Here is a 19,902-nt window from a genome sequence, read left to right on the forward strand (position 1 = left end):
TCACTCACCTGACAGCAGCCACTTTCAACCCCTGTGCCGTGGCGCACACTGGTGTGCCGTGGATGGTGCCACGGGAGTTTGGAAGAGGGTCATTAATTAGTAGGGCAATCGGGAGACATATGCCCTCTGCCAGCAGCTTGGTGTGCCTTGTCAATGGTCCCAAAAAGGAAGGTGGGCCTTGACCATTTTAGTCAGTGTGCCCTGAGATGATAGATTGAAAATCACTGCCTTACAGGGTTGCCGTGCAGCCGAATCCTCTCCACACTTTCCTGGGATTAAGCCCCATTGACTCTAATGGGACTGACTTCTGAGTAGACATGCCTGGGATTGGGCTGACAGTCTCTTGACGATGTCCTCAGACGGGTCTGCGCAAGCGGGGGCGTAGCTGGGGGGGGTAGCGCTCGGCCTGGCAGGGAGCCTCAGCAGGGTGGGCGAGCGGCGCCTCCCTTCGGAGCCATTCCCGGCGGGGGGAGCACAACGGAGCCGCACGGCTCCCACCCTGCCAGGCTGAGCGCCCGCCCCCTCCAGCTACGCCACCGCGCGCAAGTGTTGCCCTGTGGTCGGCCAGCCGGACCCGAGTCCCGGAAGAGGCGCAGGGCGCCCTCGTGCGCGCGCACCTGCAGGGAGAAGGCACACCTGGGGGCGCTTCTGTCGTCCCGCGGCTCCCTGGAGCGGCCCGCAGAGCGAGCAGGAAGTCCCGTCTCCAGCCTCTCCACGCGGGCTTTGACGCGCAGGTGCGCAGCCAATGCCTGCAGCCGGCCTCGCTGCGCGCTCCCCCCGTCCAAGGGCCGCCGAGCGGAAGGCGCAGGCAGCGCCACTCGGGGAAGGGTCGCAGGCGCGGCGGCGCGATGGACCTGCCGGTGAGGGGCTGCGGCTGGCTGGGGAGGGCGCCGAGAGAGGCGCGCGGGACGTGCAGTCCCCTTGGAGGGGGGCGCGGGGGGCTTCCGTGCGCTTTGGCCACCTGCTCGCCAAGGCTGCCCGCTTCTCCCGGAGCCTTTCAGCAGCCTGCGGCAGGCGGAAGTGAAGCGCCAGACCAGGTGGGGGTGCGGGGCTGGAAGCTTTGCCTGTTGGATTTCCGCCTGGCTGCTTCTGTTCTGAAACTGGACTTTGAGGAGTGTTGGATTCCCCACTTCCCCCATCATCAGTCTGGAACCTTTCTTTGAGGTTTTCTCCTGAAATCGGCCAGCAGCAGATTTACAGCCCAATCCCATGCCTGTCTGCTCAGAAGTAAGTCCCATTATAGTCAATAGGGCTTACTCACAGGAAAGTGTGCATAGGATTGCACCAGAGAACCCAATCCAAGGCCTGTCTACTCAGAAGTAAGTCCCATTGTAGTCAATAGGGCTTACTCCCAGGGGCCTTAGCTGCTGTTAAGTCGTTGCCCTCCAGGAGTCACAGGTGGAGGAAGAACTCTTGCAATCTTGTAACAGGTGGAGGGCGTGGCCTCAGAGAGAGCTTCCTGCCAGTTGCCATTTCTTCTCTCTGCTGAAGGAAGTCTGAGCTCTGCTCCCCATTTGTCCCCAGTGCACTAAAAGGAGAGACCAGTGAAAAGATCATGGGAAAGGTAGTGCTATTGCCCATTTCTTTCAGGGTTCAGGAACAGCCTTCCTGCCCAGCAGCTTCTTGTATTGGCTGAATGAAAAGCAACCTGTTCCACTTCAGCCAACACAATTTCCCATCATCATCCCAAGTCCAGGGGGGATTTCTTGATGCAGCAAGAAAAGTATGTATGAGGTAGGGGGACTGTTCTGATCACTGAGTTTTTTTCCTACCCTCTCTCAGTCTATTCTCATTGCCTTGGTATTTCTGCATGATCAGTAGTTCTGGACTTTGCAAAGTAAGTGCAGATTGCAGCTCTTGAAGATCTGCTCCTCCCCACAGAATATTCCTGAGGTCACACATTAACTTGGGCTGGGCTGACAAACATCTTGTATGTTTAAAAGAAATCCCTCATGCAAAGCCTGTAGAGCGCAAACATCCTATATTTATCTCTCACAAAATAGATACAGTAAAGACATTACATTCCAAACTCTTGTCTGCTTTTGCTTACAAACTTGAGTCAAAACATAAAGGAGTTTTGTAGTAGCTTAAAGACTAAGGGCACAATCCTCACCAACTTTCCAGCACTGACATAAGCTGTGCCACTGTAGCTTGCACTGCATCCAGCAGTGAGGAGGCAGTCAAGGAGACCTCCGCAAGGTAAGGGCATGTTTGTTACTTTACCTTGGGTCTGCATTGCAGGTAAGTCAGTGCTGGAAAGTTGGTTAGGATTGCGCCCTAAGAGGTATATTGTGACATGAGCTTTGATAGACTAGAGCCCACTCCCATCAGATGCATAAACTTCTCAGGAGACAGGTGTGTAGACATTTACACGCACACATAAGAACAAATAAATCAAATTAACAGTGCAAGCCTAAGCATGTCTACTTGGAAGTAAGTCCCACTGTGTTCAATAGGACTTACTCCCAGGAAACTATTGAGCTCAATAGGACTTTTGAGTAAACCTGATTTTTTTTTATCTTTATTTTTTTTAATTCATGCTGCTAGTATCAGAGCAATAATAGACCTGCCCTTTCAGTGACCACCTGATGCTGCATTTCAAATTGACAGGGAAGAATGTAGGAGGAAAATCAGGGAGATTTCCCATTCCCTCCTATTTTCTGTATGACAGCTCCATTTTAGTGAAGCATTTGCTGGATGGGAGATGAGGGTCTCTTAAAACTGCACTGTGGATGTAACCCTTCTCGACGTGCTCATCTGGCCTCCAGTTTAGGGAGGAAGAACAGCTGCTGGAGCCAGCCTCCCCTCATGATGCTCAAGGCCCCAAAGCCAGGCTCCTGCTGCTGTGTTGCCAGCCAGCATCCTCTGATTTCCTGCACATTTTTTCAGTTTGATGAACTGGCCTCCTGTCACATGCTTACTCGTGGCTGCTTGCACTTCACCCAGAAGGAGTTGTTACTTGCCTTGAGCAAATGGTTAATTACAAGGATTTTTCCTTGGAGCTCATCCCAACTAATTATGTTTCTTTTTCTTTCTTTCTACAATGTGCAGTTGATGAATGATGCAGAAGAAATAGCCACTTTGTACCGTGAGCTTAGCCAGTTTCCATCTCTTTCCAGTGCCTGTATTGGGCCTGAAGTAACAACTCAGTATGGGGGCAAATACTGCGGCCTTCACACAGGTAAACATTTTGCCTACATCATTGAGAACTGTATTTACTTTGTAGGAATAGGATGTATATTGTAGGCATGGGTACAGCTCTTCAGGTTGCCCTGAGCCCTTTGGCTTTTAACAACCAAAGGGAGTCTCCCTTTATTTTTGCCTGAGTATGCAACTGGACTCACTTGCTTGAGTCTTCTAAAGGTAGTGTGCCTACGAGCAAATAGCTTGTCTGTTCTCTGCTTGGGATTTTCTGCAGTCTAGATTTGTATGGGTTGATCTTTCGGTACTTGACATGGGCATGCTCCTTGCCTTGCTATGGTGGGGGAAGAGGGCGACTGGACTTGACAATTTGTGGTCTGTGTGTGTGTGTAGGGGTTCAGTTCTCATTGTGCCAAACTAGAAAGAAACTGAGTTCTTTTCTTTACAGAGTGGTCTCAGAGGGACTTGGAAAGAGCTGAGAATGTGAAATTCTGCCGCCAGTATCTCATCTTCCATGACAGCCACTCCATTGTGTACTCAAGCCCTTCAGGCAACTGCACTGAGATCAAGGGAGAGTAAGTCTCCATTTGCTGCATTGCACCATCTTTTCTCTCAGAAACACCAGACTAGCTTCAGCACTGAAGCCTTGCACTGAACATAGTTTCCTGCTGCTCCTGGGAGGTGGATTAATTCTCCTAATGACCAGAGTATTCTTGAATCTGCATTGCCAACGTTGCATGCATTCAGCAGCAAAAGAAATTAAAAGTTCTGTGTTAGGGCAGTGAATACTGTGATGAGATATTGTCCAGATTACATACATTTGCATACATTTCCTTTATTTTTCATGATGTAATCAGCTTTCAGGAGTCCTCAAATGTTGAAATTTTCTGGGGTGATGCAGATGACTTCGAGGAAGCAACTGAGACAGCTTTCAATTTTCCTCTTTACATGCAGGGGGGTTCTTTCTTATTACAATAGTATTGATTCTATTAAAAACATAAATGATCAAAAATGCCCCACATAGTTCACCCACACCTTTCTTAAGCCTAGCAAGATGTCCAGGCAGGGCTACTGGTGTAACACTTCTTTGCGTGACATATTTGCTGTCTCTCTCAACCGTGAAGCTGCATTGCCTTTTTCTTGCGCTTTGCACAGGTTGTTTCTCCTAATGCAGTGGTTCCCAACCTGGGGTATGTGTATCCCCAGGAGTACTTGCCAGGACCTTTAGGGGTACTTGAAAAAGAATTGAATAATGGCAGAAAAAAGCAGATTTGTATTAAAATGCAGTGTGGCGCTGGCAAAGCAGGAAGGAAGGCAACTAGCTGGCTGCAAAAACCCCACCAACTGCTAGTTTTTGGCTATCAATTCATGTATTATCAGATATGGATCAGTGGTTGAAAACTGGTACAGTAAAAAAGCTGAAACCTAATGTGGAAATTGATCAATCCCTAAGAATTTCTTAGGTCACATCTAACACTTTGATGCAGAACACTGAAAAGGCGTAGTCTTCAGTTCTTCAAAAAGGTAAGAAAGAGAAAATAATGTGATGAATACACGAAATATACATGGGTTTTCGTATATAGAAGATGAGGACTGTCCTAAGCCCCAATGTGAAGTGTGTGGGGAAATATTATCCAATGGTAGCATGAAACCTTCTTTACTCTTGAGGATATGGAGCTGGTGGAGAGGGTTTTCTCTTCACAAAAAATAAATACCAAAGTAGGCTGAATGCAGTTCCAGATTTAAGACTGTATCTTACATCAGTTGAACCTGGTTTAAAAAAAAAACAAAAACTATGCACCTCAAAACAAGCTTAAGGATCACACTGAACATTTGTTGTGTATAAAATATTTGTTTTATAAAAATCACAGTTACAATGTATAAATTTGCAATAACAGCAACTATATTAGTTACAAACATTTTTGCTAATATGAGCGGTACAATTTATGGGCTGCCAAGGGGTATGCAAGTGAAAAAAGGTTGGGAACCACTGCTCTAATGAATATTCAGTCTGAACCAGTTGTACCCTGGTTGTCCTGCTACATGTCTGTAGAGTTGACTTTCCATGTACAAACTGTGTTCTCCCTCTCTTAGGCTGCTCAGTCGGGACTCTCCTAGCGGGGCACAGAAAGCTGTTCTGCGAAAGACCAGCAACAGCAAAGGCGAGGAAAAACAGTTCCTAGAGGTATATCGGCTAGATATCCTAGAGGTATATCGGCTTAGAGCAGGGGTGCCTTGGGGCCACTTGCAGCCCTCGAGGCCTCTCAATGCGGCCCTCAGGGAGCCCCCAGTTTCCAATGAGCCTCTGGAGATTTGTTGGAGCCCACACTGGCCCAACACAACTGTTCTTTGCATGAGGGTGACTGTTTGACCTCTTGCGTGAGCCTGTGGGACGAGGGCTCCCTCCTTTTTTCACGTCTGTGATGCAGTAGTGGCAGCAAAGAAAAGGCCAGCCTTGCTTTGTACAAGGCCTTTTATAGGCCTTGAGCTATTGCAAGACTTTCATTCATTCATTTAAGTTCATCTTTAATATATTCATTTATGTAAACTTATGTAAATTTATTCAAATTTTAAATGTAAATTAATTCTTTTTTTTCCCTGGCCCCTGACACAGTGTCAGAGAGATGATGTGGCCCTTCTGCCAAAAACTTTGGACACCCCTGGTTTAGAGGAAGATTCATCTCTTCCGTCTCTCATACTTTTGTCCTGCTTGGGGCAAGGCTTCTACAGATGCTCAGACCTTCTTCCTAGAGCAGTGTGGCTTCCCATTCTGCCTGTTTGCTCAGTGAGACGAGTGATTCAGAGACTAATGCTGTGATCTTCCTGTTCCCGCAGGTGTGGGAAAAGAACCGTAAGGTGAAGAGCCTGGAGTTGACAGCCCTGGAGAAGCATGGCCCAGTGTATGAGGATGGTGAGACTTTCCAGCATCAATAATTTGATTTGTAAGAGGCAAGGGGATAGTCAGGCCCCAACTAACCATTTTCCTTTGGGCTTGGTGGGGAGAAGGGTTCTTACAGTTGTTGTAAAATACACTGGTAGGGACTAGAGTTGTGAGCCAGTTGTCAGATTTGATATCAAAGCTCAGGTGATCCTGGCTGTCTTTGGCTAATTGAAAATATGACTGTGATGGATTTTAAGGAATATTTGGCTGATAGTGCAGCATGGACTAGCGGAGTGCAGCTGGTCCAGCATTGTAAGGTGATGGGGGTGGAATCAGTGCTACACTTGAGTAGTTTGTCATGCTGTTCTCTTCCCCAGACCAATTTGGCTGCTTGGCCTGGTCACACTCGGAGACTCACCTCCTCTATGTGGCAGAGAAGAAGCGTCCCAAGGCTGAGTCCTTCTTTAAGCCAAAAGCCCCTGTGCTAAGCAGTGAGGAGGAACTCACCAAGACAGAGCAACAAGACAAAGCCGTTAAGGTAGGACCAGCTTTCTTCCAATCGGATTTCAACTTTGCTTGGTGTAAGGCAAGCAAGAAGGGAAGCTGGAGTGCCTGAGCACAGGGAACGAGAGCATAGCATTCCGTTTGACCAGAGCTACAGAGTGACCTTTCTGGGCAAGCCACTTAACCACCTGATTTGAAACGGGATGGCAGCCAATCCTTGTCACTTCCAAGCCTTTGGACTTGTGACTTCCACTTTCGCTATGCTGCATATACAGCACATGACATGAACCTGCCAAGCGGAACCTGCCACTTTCCTTATTCACCATTTCAACATATGAAGTGGAAGCTTCCATATGTGATCATTTTGGAGTCTCATTATACTTAGGATGATGTTGATGTTTCCTTCTGGAGCAGTCTCCTTTGATGGAGCAACAACCCCTATCTCCAAGATGATGTGAGGTGCTGTGGAATGGCTGTTTGTCTGCACCTTGCATGCTTACTTACATGCACCTAGTGAAAGAAGTGTTTTGACTGAGGTGCTTTCTGTCTTGACTGAGGCAGAGTTGAAACCAATGGTATGAATCTGCCTGGCAACGTGCCAGGCAGGTGAGAGTCTCTTTGCCAACACTAGAGGTGTCCCACGGGATCTCTGCATTATGCTCACTCTTGTTTTCTCACTGTCTACCTTTCCCAGGGGGAGCAGTTTGTATTTCATGAAGATTGGGGAGAGACCCTGGTGACTAAGAGCATTCCTTTACTCTGTGTTTTGGACATTGAGAGCAACAATGTCTCTGTTCTGGAAGGTGTCCCGGAGCACATCTCCCCTGGACAGGTCAGTGCCAAGCAACAGGGGGGAGCGCCGGGATCCTGCAGTTCAGTGGCTTGTTTTTTATCCAGTGACTCTTATCTTCATTCTACCCCCTTCAGCATGTTGGAGACCATTTCTGCCCAATAAAGTTTTAGCCTTAGCTGTCTCTTCATCACACTGACATTACATCCCTGTCTCCCAAGGCTTTCTGGACTCCTGGTGACACAGGAGTGGTGTTCACAGGCTGGTGGCACGAGCCTTTCCGTCTAGGTTTGCGGCATTGCACCAATCGCAGGTGAGTTCACTGTTGGAACCAATAGGAATCTAGGTGTGCTTGATCGTTGGGATGGGTTAGAGAACCAAGTGATAGGGAAATGGACCTAGGAACATCCTGATCTTAAACATGGAAGTCACTTTTCTGTGAAGACCCTTTGGGGTTGAGGGCAGCACTTGTGGGGAGGAGTTGCTGTATTCGTATGACCAAGAAAAAGCTGTGTGCTTCTCCGCAAATGAACTACCTTCCCACAGTAGACTGAGGCCGTTTCCATTTGTATGCTGTTTGAAGCCCTGTCGTACCTTGTCGAGGAGATCCACTGAGATATCAGCACAAAAGTATTTCTGTCCAGGTGTTGTAGCGAGGCAGGAGCTTTTTCCTAGAACAGGAAATGTTCCTGTTCTCACACATTTGGCACCGGGAACAACTTTTTAGAAGGAGAATCTATCAGGAGCCACCAGAAGTGATGTCATGACCAGAAGTGACATCAAGCAGGAACATTTTTAACAGTCCTAGGCTGCAATCCTACTCACACATACCCAGGAGTAAGTCCCATTTACTGTCATTGTTAAAAGAAAAATAAAATAAAATATTGAAATGAATTGGAACCCACTTGGAATTGATTCGTGTCCCATCTAGTGGGTCCCGGCCCACAGTTTGAGAAACGCTGTGTTTTTCTCTTTTTCCCTTCTGGCCAATATTGAATGGTGTCTTCCCACTTAACCATCACCTCTACTTTTTTCCCTTCCAGATCAGCTCTCTTCTATGTGAACCTGACAGGTGGTCGTTGTGGTGAGGAACTTGTTGCACTTGCTTATTTCCTAGCACTAGTTTCTTATGGCTCTCCTTCTTCATCTGCTGGTTCCCTTTCCTTTGCAGAGCTGCTGTCAGATGATACCAAAGCTATTTGGTCTCCACGTTTGAGCCCAGACCAATGTCGCATTATATACCTAGAGAACCAGGCTTCTGGGCCCCACCAACAGTGCAGTCGCCTGTGCATGGTGAGTGCAGTGTGTATTGGCTATTTGTGCTAGAAACCTGATAGGTTGTCAGTATAGAAACCGATGGGTTCATTGAGTTGTTTAACCTTTTCTGTGCTCAGACCTTTATATATGTGATAGAACGCAGCCATCATAGAAACTGCAGTTTGGATCAGAATACTGTATTTATTTACCACCTTCAGTAAAAATGCTTTACCAAGCAGTTTGCATAGCAAAAGGAATTTAAAAAATAGTTCCGTGTCCAAAAAGTGCTCATGATCTTAAAGATCCAAGAGAGACACAAGCAATAGTCCTTGGAAGCAACACTGTGCTGGAATGAATAGTGACAACTGCTCTCCATCTGCTAAATATAAGGAAATTACTGGACACTTCTTTATCCGGTTGGCAAGCATAATTCTGTGATGAGAGTAAGGAGAACAGAAACAGAATAGACCCTAATCTACCCTGAAATTTCATGTTAGCTCTTCCTAGGGAAGGAAGCTCTTCCCAGGGACTGACTGGGGGCATCATGAAACATTGCATCACCTCTTCCCTATTAGTAACTTACTTAAAAGCACCTTCTTTGCCCCATTGGCCCATAGGATGTGTCTTGACACTGGAAAGAAGCTGAGGGGCAAAGAATTGTGCTTTGTCACATTCCTTTCTGACCTCATTTGATCTCTCTTTCAGTATGACTGGTATACAAAGCTCACGACTACTGTGGTGGATATTGTGCCTCGGCAGAGCCAAGGTGAGTCCTCTGACAGAACTGGCACTTCCATAATTTTGTGCAGTGGATGAATCTGAATATGATTTGAGGAGATCTGATGGGAATCTGTGGATTTGACATCAAGACTTTCATATGAATCAGTAAACAAAAGCTAAGTGTGACCTGCTGTATATTAAGCATGAACATATAGCTCAGGCAAAATTGCTCATTTTTATCATTGTAGCCACAGAAGCAGAACGAGACTAGTGGGATTCTTCAACAAGCAAAAAACACTGAAGAGCCTTACAACATCTTAAAAACTCACCATTTCAGCATAAGCTTTCATTGACTACCACCCACTGGCTTGTGCTAGTACTTTCTGCAAGATTTTTCTGCCTATGTACCAAACTCTGGGACACCTTCAGCATTTCAAAACCCACATCTGCTTTGTCATTAGGAAGTCATGATCAGGCTGAACCTGGATGTGGAACATCATTAGGTATCCAATACAAGAGGGATTGATGGGCATTGGCATATTCTAGGGAAGATGATATCTAGGTCAGTGACCATCCTAAGGCAAAGGAGGTCATCTCAGACAGCAGACTTTCTGGATATCATTAATAAAAGCAAAATATCAATTATTTTATCAATGTATTTTTACTACTGGGAGTGGCAGAGAGGGCTCCACTTAGATTTTCTGCCTCAAGGATGCAAATATCGTACATCCTCTTTATAGTAGGTGAACAGAAGAGGCTGATGGAGCTTACTGTGTGTGTTGAGTGAACATGAGCTTTTTCTTGCAGGAGAATTCACTGGGATCTACAGCACAGCATTGCCAGAGCACTGCTGGGCAGCAGACAGCCAGAGGGTTGTGCTGGACACAACTCAACGCAGTAGGCAGGTAAGAATGAACAGTAGGGTACTCTGAGCATTAGGCTGCCAGGCATGATTTGAGCCAACGCAGTGTTCTGTGCCTAACTAACCCTTAAGGGCACTTCCAAATGGAAGTTCTCTTAAGTGTCAAGCACATTGATTCAATACATTAAACAACTGTGGGCCACATGTATCGGCAGATTGCAGAGATCCAAATAAGAGTAAATGATTAACCACACTGGAACATTTGGCTCAATCCAAGTGACATTTTGTACAGCAGTTGCTATGCAAAATCTGTGAAGCCTTGCGCCTCTATCATTTTGCAGCACTGCTTCCCACACTTCTAGATTAATGCTAAATTGTACAACCAGACGTGTGGAAAGCTGCTGTCTGGATGCAGCCTAAGATGGAGCTCTACTATGTTGTCTCTTCTTTTTTCCCCTCTAGGAGCTGATTGTAGTGGATTCAGTATCGGGCAATGTGTGTTCTCTCACCAAAGGTAAGGACAAGATCCAATACCCTGGCCTAGTGATTAGCTCTTTTCTTTCAGTAACCAGAGGCCATACTCTATCTTGCTGCTGCTCAGGAATGAACTCTCACTGTCAGTTGCTAGAAAATGCTCATATACCAGGTCAGAAACTGAGAGGGGCAGTGATGACACTTTGTTTCTAACACAGGGTCGCAACCTGGAAGCTGGGCATTGCTCACTGTTGACAGAGATCTGCTGGTGGCCAGATTCTCTACTCCAAACTGTCCTCCCATGCTTGTAAGTATCACGTGACTTGGTTTGGCAGAGGGATCTGGGTATGAAATTGCTCAGAAGTGTCTTACACTAGTGCTTGTTGCAGTAATGTGAAAAAAAAATTACTTAAGTGTATGCTCCATAAGTTATATCTTGGGGCATTAATATTAAATAGGTCAAATCAATAGACTCCTAATTAGGAAACATTCCATTCCAAGCTAACCTGACAAGGTTCTTTCCTCCTCCACTTAGAAGATTATCTCTTCACTTTATGCCAAAACGTTGTTTGGGTGTGATTGTACAAGCCTTGTGCCCAGAATGATGATGATAATTATTGACATTTAGGCAGCATGTTATAAACGTACAAAGCAATTCACTTGTTTTATTTTGATGTTGTCATTATAATAACCCTGTTGGGTAAGGAAGAATTATTATTCTACTGTTGCTGCTGGGGAAGAGAGGCAGTGGCTTGCCTAAAACCACCTAGGAAGTTCATGGCAAAAGCAAGATTTGAGTTGGAAAGGTCCTGATTTGCAACTCGGTTTCTTAGCCACTATGCTACACTAGCTCAACATCTTGGTACAGGAGCTTAGGTTATTTTTGTTTGCTTTTGGTCAATTTGTTGAATCAGAATGTGGGGTGACCAGCATCATGTCACTGCGAGTATGGATGAGACTTTTACAGGCCCAGGCTGAAACAGCAAAAGCTTTTGGGTGAGACTTACTGAGAATTACCAGCAAAGCAGAATACTGTGACTAAGCTCAGGAATTTGGGGTTGTACACATGTCATCATGCATGTGTACTGAATCTCCCTAACTTTTTAGCCAAAGTGATCCTTGTCACCCTGCATTTCCACTGGTCTGGTTTCTGTTCCATATTCCTTCTCAAATGTCTGGCTTGTTCTGCCATTTACGGGCACGTGCTCTGTGACCAAGTTCCTGGCTCACTTCCTCCAGTTCGCTCTCCTAAATGAAGGAAGCCTACCCCAGTGGCACTGAATTCCTTCTTGCCTTTGCTGAATTAATGGTTTTCTCTTGCTGCAGATGGTGGCTTTCCTACCGCCTGCTGGCAAGGAAGCTGAAGTGAACTGGGTGTGTCTGGAAGAAGCCAGCCCAATTCAAGAGATCACTTGGGATGTCTGTACACTGCAGCCTCCTCCAGAACAGGACAACCCCCAGTATAGTGAGTGCCCAGGGAGGAAAATTGGGCAGACTTTGCCAGCTGGCCTTCTTTCCCTGTCCCAAGCTGGGTTCCTAGAAAAGAATTTGGGGCACTGGGGTTGTGATGCAGGCTGCTGTGTATTTTGACTTTCACATGGACCCCTCCATAATCTACGTGTGATGGTCTTTTTTTCATAGAGGGCCTTGATTTTGAAGCCATCCTACTCCGTCCTACTGAGGTGCCAGAGAAGACCAAGTTCCCATTAGTGGTAACACCTCATGGTAAGTGCCTTCCCCCCCCCCATTTAATTAAAGGCATGATGCAATTCCATCACAGTTTGTCCCAGTATTCTTCCATCTCTCTTCTGTCCTTGCAGGAGGCCCACACTCAGTGTTTACCACCAGTTGGATGCTGTACCCAGCAGCGCTCTGTCGGATGGGCTTTGCTGTACTGCTGGGTGAGTGACAGTCTGGCTTGTTTCCAGCCATCCGGGGGCTTGCTGAGGTCTGGGTATATCCTAGAATAACACACTGTGGTCTGGGGCACTGAGCCTGGGTAGTCACTGAATCCTGCCTATTACCAGTGGTGAAGGATTGTAGAGTTGTGACGTCCAATCCAAAACTCTTGGCCAGGAGTCCAGATGAGGAGGCTCCTCTTTATATTTCCTTAGCTAGCTAGCCTATTTCTTCTGTAAGACATCACAATTGTTCAAAAGAAGAGCAAGAGGCGAAATAGCACACGTTGCAGCAAAGGGAATACTCCTGGGGGGCAGCATTCTTGGCAATAACCACTTTGTAGGACACTGAGCTTGAGGGCAGCAAGGAACTAGGCGCAGCAGTCACAGCAATACTACTTTTTCCCCTTAGTGAATTATCGAGGATCATTGGGCTTCGGCCAGGATAGTGTGGACTCCTTGCCAGGGAATGTGGGCAGTCAAGATGTCAAAGATGTTCAGGTAAGGGGGGCCCAATCCGCCATTCTGTCATCCTCAACAGGAATCCATATGCCTCTGGAAGAATGTGGCTACATACAAGACATAGCATAAGCAGCAAAGGACATTCATCCTGGCCTCTCAAGTACTGTGAATCTTTCTATTCTGTTGCAAATGTACAACATGCAATTCTGCCATAGAGCCCATTCAGATGATCAGCAAGGCATATGTTGCAGTGTGACTGTACCACCTCTGAATAAGCATGTCATGTACTTGTTTTTGCATGTGCAGACAGCTTTTGACATGGGCATATTTAAACATGGGCACCTCCCTTAAGTATATATTGAAGTCAAAAGCCCTATGTAGACTGTGTAACACACTCTGCTGAATATTTGGATTCTTAGTTCACCTGCCCAGAGCTTCCACCAAGATGCTACAATCCTGTTAGCATAGTTGCCTGTCTCTTCTCTTCTTTGCAGTTCTGCGTGGAACAGGTGCTGCAGAAGGCGCCCCTGGATCCCCAACGAGTGGCTTTGCTTGGAGGCTCCCATGGGGGTTTTCTATCCTGCCATCTCATTGGCCAATATCCTAGTACCTACAAGGCCTGCGTGGCTAGGAATCCAGTAGTCAACATGGCCTCCATGGTTGGAAGCACTGACATTCCAGACTGGTGAGTAATCCAAGCATCCTGAACAGTCTCATTACTGCCATCAGCTCTAGCCTGTGACTGTTCTCCTCACTGATGCTTGCTGCTCTGCTTCCACTAGGTGTCTAGCTGAGGCTGGCTTACCGTATGACCAAGCTGCTCTCCCAGTTCCCCAACAGTGGACCAAGATGTTGCATCATTCACCTATGCAGTATGTTGATAAGGTAAAACTAAAACCCAACCTGCCCCTACACACTGGTCTGAGATCCCTGTGTTTTCCCTACATCCGTTTCAGGGCTCCAGTTTTCAACACTTGTATGACACCTTAGGATTTTTGTCTTGCTCTTTTCCTGTTAGGTTCAGGCACCTGTTCTCTTAATGATAGGAGAGGAAGACAGGCGTGTACCTCCCAAGCAAGGCTTGGAATATTACCGTGCTCTCAAGGCCAGGGGCATTCCAACCCGGTAAGCATATCAGGCAAATCTGAGAAGAAATGCAAGGAAGGAGGTACTGTTAACCACAAAGGCATATAGGCAAGAGAATGGAAATATATGGGACTGGAACAGAAGAGAGACTCATGTGGGCAGAAAGTCTGGCTAGCGATGGTGATGTGAATGAAATAACTGCACTTTGGCTAATGTCTGTTTCTGTCCCTTTCTAGGATGCTCTTGTATCCAGGCAATAACCATGCACTATCTGGTGTGGAAGCAGAGGCTGATGGCTTCATGAACATTGCACTCTGGCTGATCCAGCATCTGAAATGATGACTGTGGAGGCTGGGCTTTATCATAACCCACTTCCCTATTAAGCAGTCTGGCTAGCTAACAAAACTTCCAAGTCACTTCTGTTCCAAATAGCCACTGTGAAGACTGAGTGCTCTGGCACCCTGATCCATGATCTCCAAAGAGTGGATGCATAGATAAAGTCGGTGGTAGAAGCTGGCACGTGTCCTCTTGATTAGCTCAGTTGGCCTGGAGGTTTCCCTGGCCACATGCTGTTGCCAAATATTGCAGTCTCCTCACCAGTTCCACCAGTGGGTGGCTAGTAAAACATGTCAGATGCTTAAGAAATTGTCCTGTTCAATGGTAATGGTCTGTCTTTAGCACTAGCCTTTGGGAGCAGAACTGAAAAGAGTGAACCCCAAAGGGTCTAGTTGCAAAAGATAAATAAACAGAATTGATTGCCTAAGACTTCTGTCTCCTAACTTCTGAGAGGCTGCCTTGACAAGTATAATTACTTGAATTGAGAATGACTGGGGCTCATCAACTACAGAAGTCCAGTCTGTAAACTGCACATATGAGTCTTGCCCCATCCTGTTTCATTGCTAATTCTGCTTGTCATTCTGAAATTTAGCGATATACCTAAAAAGGCTGTTCCATAAATGTCTCAGAAAAATTCTGATAATCTGTTTCCTCCAGCCACTTGCAGTAATATGAAGATATAAAGCAGTATAATGGGCAGGTAGCTGGATATTATTGTGAATACCTCAGTTTGGAAAGGGGGAGACCATGGGTGCATGGCTCCTCCAAACTGTTGTGCCATAAGGAAGGGCGCCCACTGGGATGGGGAGCAGCCCAAGCATGGCTGGGAGTCCAGGTCTACTTGGCAGTAGATCTGGCCTTCAAGTCTGGGCGGGAGCCCAGGTCTACCCACCCAGCAAACCATGGCCATGGAAACCAAAGTTCAATCGGGAGCCTAGGTCTACCTGCTTGGTTGACCTGGGCTCTGGAATTAAGGTAGTGCTCATACCCCCCTGCCTACATACCCATGACCACTAGATAATGGGTTGTTATCAAACCATCTATTCACCTAATGCAGTGTTCCACAAACTATGGGTCGGGACCCACTAAGTGGGTCGCGAGCCAATTTCAGGTGGGTTCCCATTCATTTCAATATTTTATTTTTAATATATTAGACTTGATGCTAGCCTTGTAAGTGACTGCATTTGGGGAAATGTCACAGATCTGTCCATTTAACAGGCTACTATAAAGATGCTTTTAACAATGCTAGTAAATGGGACTTATTCCTGGATAAATTGGGTAGGATTGCAGCCTAGGATGTAAAAAATGTTCCTGTTTGATGCTATCTCTTCCGGTCATGACATCACTTCTGGTGGGTCCTGACAGAGTCTCATTCTAAAAAGTGGGTCCTAGAGCTAAAGGAGTGAGAACCACTGACTTAATGGCTTCATTTACCTTTTCCTCTCATACAGTTAGCATCTTCAGAAGATTCTTTGATATAGACACCTCTTTCAGTTTTGTCTGAGCTAATTAGAAAAGGTTCCAGAGTTTTTGGATTTGTCCTCATTTAATATCAAGCAAAACATTCTCTATTAAAAGTTAATATGACCTGTAAATATCCAGATAAACGGCAAGTATTTAAAATGAGAAAAAGTGGATTTTTTTCTAATAGCACTTCATTGCTGCAGTAGTTACTCAACCATTGTTGAGTCTTCCATCTCTTCTAAGATGTCCACTCATTGGGGTAAGTGTTGGAAAGCTTTATACCCTGCTGGTTTAGCATCTGCTCTTCAGCTGCTCTTACCCTGAGTTAAGGGTAAACTGTGAGGTGGCCATATTTGCAGATGATACTAAACTATTCAAACTAAAGTAGATTGTAAAGTGCTCCAAACGGACTTCTCCTGCTCACTGGACAACTAGATAGCAAATGCGGTTTGCTGTCAATAAGTACAAAGTGATACACATTTTCTCAGACAGTCCCAACCATGTAACATTTATGGGGTCTGAACTATTGGTGTTGAACCAAATGATTGTGGGGTTTGTTCTAGATAGCTCTATTAAAAAGTAGACCTACTATGCAGTCGCATTAACACAAATTCTATGCTAGGTGTTGGTAGGAAAAGGATAATAAGACTGCTACATTATGTTGCCCTTTTATAAATTTATGGTGCCATCACATTTGGAATACTATATAAAATTCGGATCACACTTCAGGAAGGATAACTAAGAGCCATCTTTCAAAGCGGTGGTTCTCGCAGGCAGTGTGCAATTGTACCTATTCACATCAGCATAATATTGTTCCTTTGGCTCTTTGTTAGTATCTCTTCTGTGCCTTGTTTTTGATCGAGAGCCCTTTGGGACAGGAAATCATCATTTCATTTTCCTATGTGAAATTTGTGAACTTCTTTTGTTGAAAAGTGGTGTATAAATATTTTTAGTAATGTAGAGCTGGAAAAAATTCAAAAGAGAATAACTGAAATGACCAGAGGGCTGGAACACCTTCCCTGCAAGGAAAGGATATATCATTTGGTGCTTTTTAGCTTTTAAAAAGGGTGATTAAATGGGGGGACATGATTGAGACTTACAAAAATATACATGGTGTGGGGTGAGGCAACTTTTTCTCCCTCTCTCACAATACTAGAAGTGGGGGTCATCCAATTAAACTGATTAGTGAGTGATACAGGACACACAAAAGGAGAAACCTTTTTACACTGCTGTATAACTAGTCTGGAACTCATTGCCATAAGATGTAGGGGTGGCCATTTGCTTGGATAGCACTAAAAGAAGTGGACAGATCTATGGAGGATATATCTATCAATAGATACTACTGGGTTCAATGGTAGTATCTTCTGAATACCAGTTGCAGCGGAGAAATGGTGGAAAAGATGTATGTATGCCTCTCCTGCTTATGGCCCACTTTGGGAAACAAAATTGTGGACTAGATAGGCTTTTGGCCTGATCCATTGTGGCTTTTTTATGTTCTTGTGTAACATGAAAGTGAGAGAAAGAAGTGCCTGAGAAGGGAAAGTACTGTTATGTGGGCTCTTGTACAACTGTGTCTTTTGTCACTTGTGACCTTAATAATTTTCCAAGCCTATCAACTATAAAGTGTTCTGGGAAAAAAGCACACACAAGAACTGCCCACAGAAAAAAATGCCCTAACCCTTACCCTAACATTAATCCATTGAATCCCCCCACCCTAAATCTAACCCACATGAGCAAAGTTTGTGTGGGCTTTTTTCTGGTTACCTGTTTCTGTAAGTTGAGCCCATTCCTTCTGATTGTGAACTTAAATAGATTTAGTCACAGCTGATTGGTTAAGGAGTGCCCTTGCATAAAAGATTACACCATGCCTGGATGCTCCATAATAGGCTATCAAGCGATCCCTAATCTTTACTGTTTACTGAGAAGTAAGTCTGATTTAGTTCAATGAAATCTACTGTACAGTACTCCCTAGTAAATATGCTTGAGATTGGGGGAAAAATGTATTTAGGATTACCCCATTGATCACAGTGGGCTTTAAGGTAAACTTTCATAGAATTGGGTTTCATAGCTATCGCCTCTTCTGATAAAGATGATTATAGGTCTTACCTAATAAATGGGTCTTACCTCTAAGTCAATACTCCTAAGATTATGCTGTATATGTCTATTCCTGCTAAACAGAAGATGGTTTGGGACTGCTCATTCTGTAATTCCTCTGTGTATTTTGTATCTACATTGCCTTTTTCTTTCTATCTCAAGGGCTCTGGCTGGATTAAAATATATATTTTGTTTAAATCTTCAGTAGTGTGTGAGGTAGATTAAATCAAGAGTAAGCATGCACCTAATTGGCTGCATCCCTCTTTCACTCCTTCAAGGTGTAGTAGCATAGACCAGAGTTTCTAAACCAGTGGTATGGGTACCACCAGTGTAGTTGAGGTGGTATCTGGTGAGATGCATGAGACCCCTGCACACCTGCTGCCTGGCAGTGAGACCAGGAGCACAACAAACTGGTAGCAGGCTCAGCTCGGTGAGCCCAAAGCATGCTTTTCTGCTCTCAAAAAAGCCCTCCTATCTACCCTGTGCCTCTTACCTGTGTTTGTTGTGTTGCATCTGGCCTCCAAACCCAGAAGGAACTGGTAATGATGTCATCACCAGTTACTTCCAGTGGTACTTCAAATAGGTGGATCATGTGAAGTGGTACGGCAGAAGAAAAACGTTGAGAAACACTGGCATAGACTCCAAGGTGCAATGAGAGCCCTATGAGGATTGTGGGACAGTTGAAGAAAGCACAGCTGCTTTGCCTTGGCCTCTCTCCTTCAAAGCTGACACTTGCTTCCAAGGTTGGCCTTCTGTGAACTCGGATACCCTTTCCAAGTGTGGAGAAAATGTGTCAACATTCACACATGCTTTGCTGAGGTTGGGAGGGGGGTGCATGCAGTTGTGACTTGTTAACTATGTGAGGGAGATAACAGGAGGTTTCTGTGTGAGTAGAAAAACAATGCTTCCTCGCTTAAGAATGACTGTAAAGCTGGCCTCAGGCTGGGGCTATGAAATTAAGAGAGAACTAGATTCCCAGAGGCAGGAGTTTAGACCCTACCTCTGTTGTGTCCCTGAAAGCACCCTTCTCTTTCTCTCCCATCTTCTTGTTTCCTATAGCAGGGGTGTCCAAAGTTTTTGGCAGGAGGGCCACATCGTCTCTCTGACACTGTGTCGGGGGCCGGGGAAAAGATGAACTTATATGATTGAATGAAGGTCTTTTGAATGAAGGTCTTGCAATAGCTCAAGGCCTATAAAAGGCCTTGCACAAAGCAAGGCTGGCCTTTCCTTTGCTGCCGCTACTGCATCACAGACATGAAACCACAAGCAGTGGAGGGCGCTCTCATCCCACAGCTCATGCAAGAGGTCAAACAGTTGCCCTCACACTGAGAACAGTTGTGTCCAGTGTGGGCTCCAGCAAATCTCCGGAGGGCCAGAGGCTCATTGGAGACTGGGGGCTCCCTGAGGGCCGCATTGAGAGGCCTCAAGGGCCATAAGTGGCCCCAGGGCCGGGGTTTGGGCACCCCTGTCCTATAGGATTGAATAGTTGGCATTTGCTGTTAACAAAGCTGTTTCTGATGCATTCGCTCAGTTCTCCTTTTTGGCCAGGCTCCTGCAGACAGTGCAGGATTTTCTTGACACTAGACTCTGGGGGGATTTTTTTCAGGGGGCAAAAGTTTCTCTTGGGCCCCTTCCCTTCACTGGATCATAATTTCTATGAATTACGGTATGTAAAACCATGTAGGCTTATGCACAAAATGTGAATGCCAGTTTTTGCATGATTGACGCAACCATTTTCTGAGATCCCAGGAAATCTTTGGGCCTCTGGTTCTTGGCCCCCCCCTTGACCGTGGGCCTGGGTACAGTTTACCCCCCTGCACCTCTTTCTCATGGGCCCTGCATGCAGAGCCCCCAGATAGTTATTTGATGGCAGGTGTGCATACCCCCCCCCCCCATAATGATAGATACAGTATTCTGGTTAGTTTAATAGCCA

At 45.7% G+C, this 19,902-nt stretch overlaps 1 protein-coding gene across 1 annotated transcript; it reads left to right on the top strand.

Annotated features, from left to right (window-relative positions):
- The first annotated feature begins 781 nt into the window (after positions 1 to 781).
- On the top strand, positions 782 to 17,460 carry APEH (acylaminoacyl-peptide hydrolase). The gene is made up of 22 exons (XM_066615157.1): positions 782 to 860; positions 3,052 to 3,181; positions 3,590 to 3,716; positions 5,236 to 5,326; positions 5,977 to 6,052; positions 6,400 to 6,560; positions 7,221 to 7,358; positions 7,538 to 7,629; positions 8,360 to 8,400; positions 8,488 to 8,609; positions 9,279 to 9,339; positions 10,101 to 10,198; positions 10,618 to 10,669; positions 10,848 to 10,936; positions 11,956 to 12,094; positions 12,271 to 12,354; positions 12,450 to 12,530; positions 12,940 to 13,028; positions 13,484 to 13,674; positions 13,772 to 13,874; positions 14,008 to 14,114; positions 14,312 to 17,460. The coding sequence occupies exons 1-22, from the start codon at positions 849 to 851 to the stop codon at positions 14,412 to 14,414; spliced, it is 2,187 nt and encodes a 728-aa protein (XP_066471254.1). The 5' UTR covers positions 782 to 848; the 3' UTR covers positions 14,415 to 17,460.
- Positions 17,461 to 19,902: the final 2,442 nt, after the last annotated feature.

This window comes from Tiliqua scincoides, chromosome 2 (genome assembly GCF_035046505.1).
Source record: "Tiliqua scincoides isolate rTilSci1 chromosome 2, rTilSci1.hap2, whole genome shotgun sequence".
In the NCBI taxonomy this organism is placed as follows: domain Eukaryota; kingdom Metazoa; phylum Chordata; class Lepidosauria; order Squamata; family Scincidae; genus Tiliqua; species Tiliqua scincoides.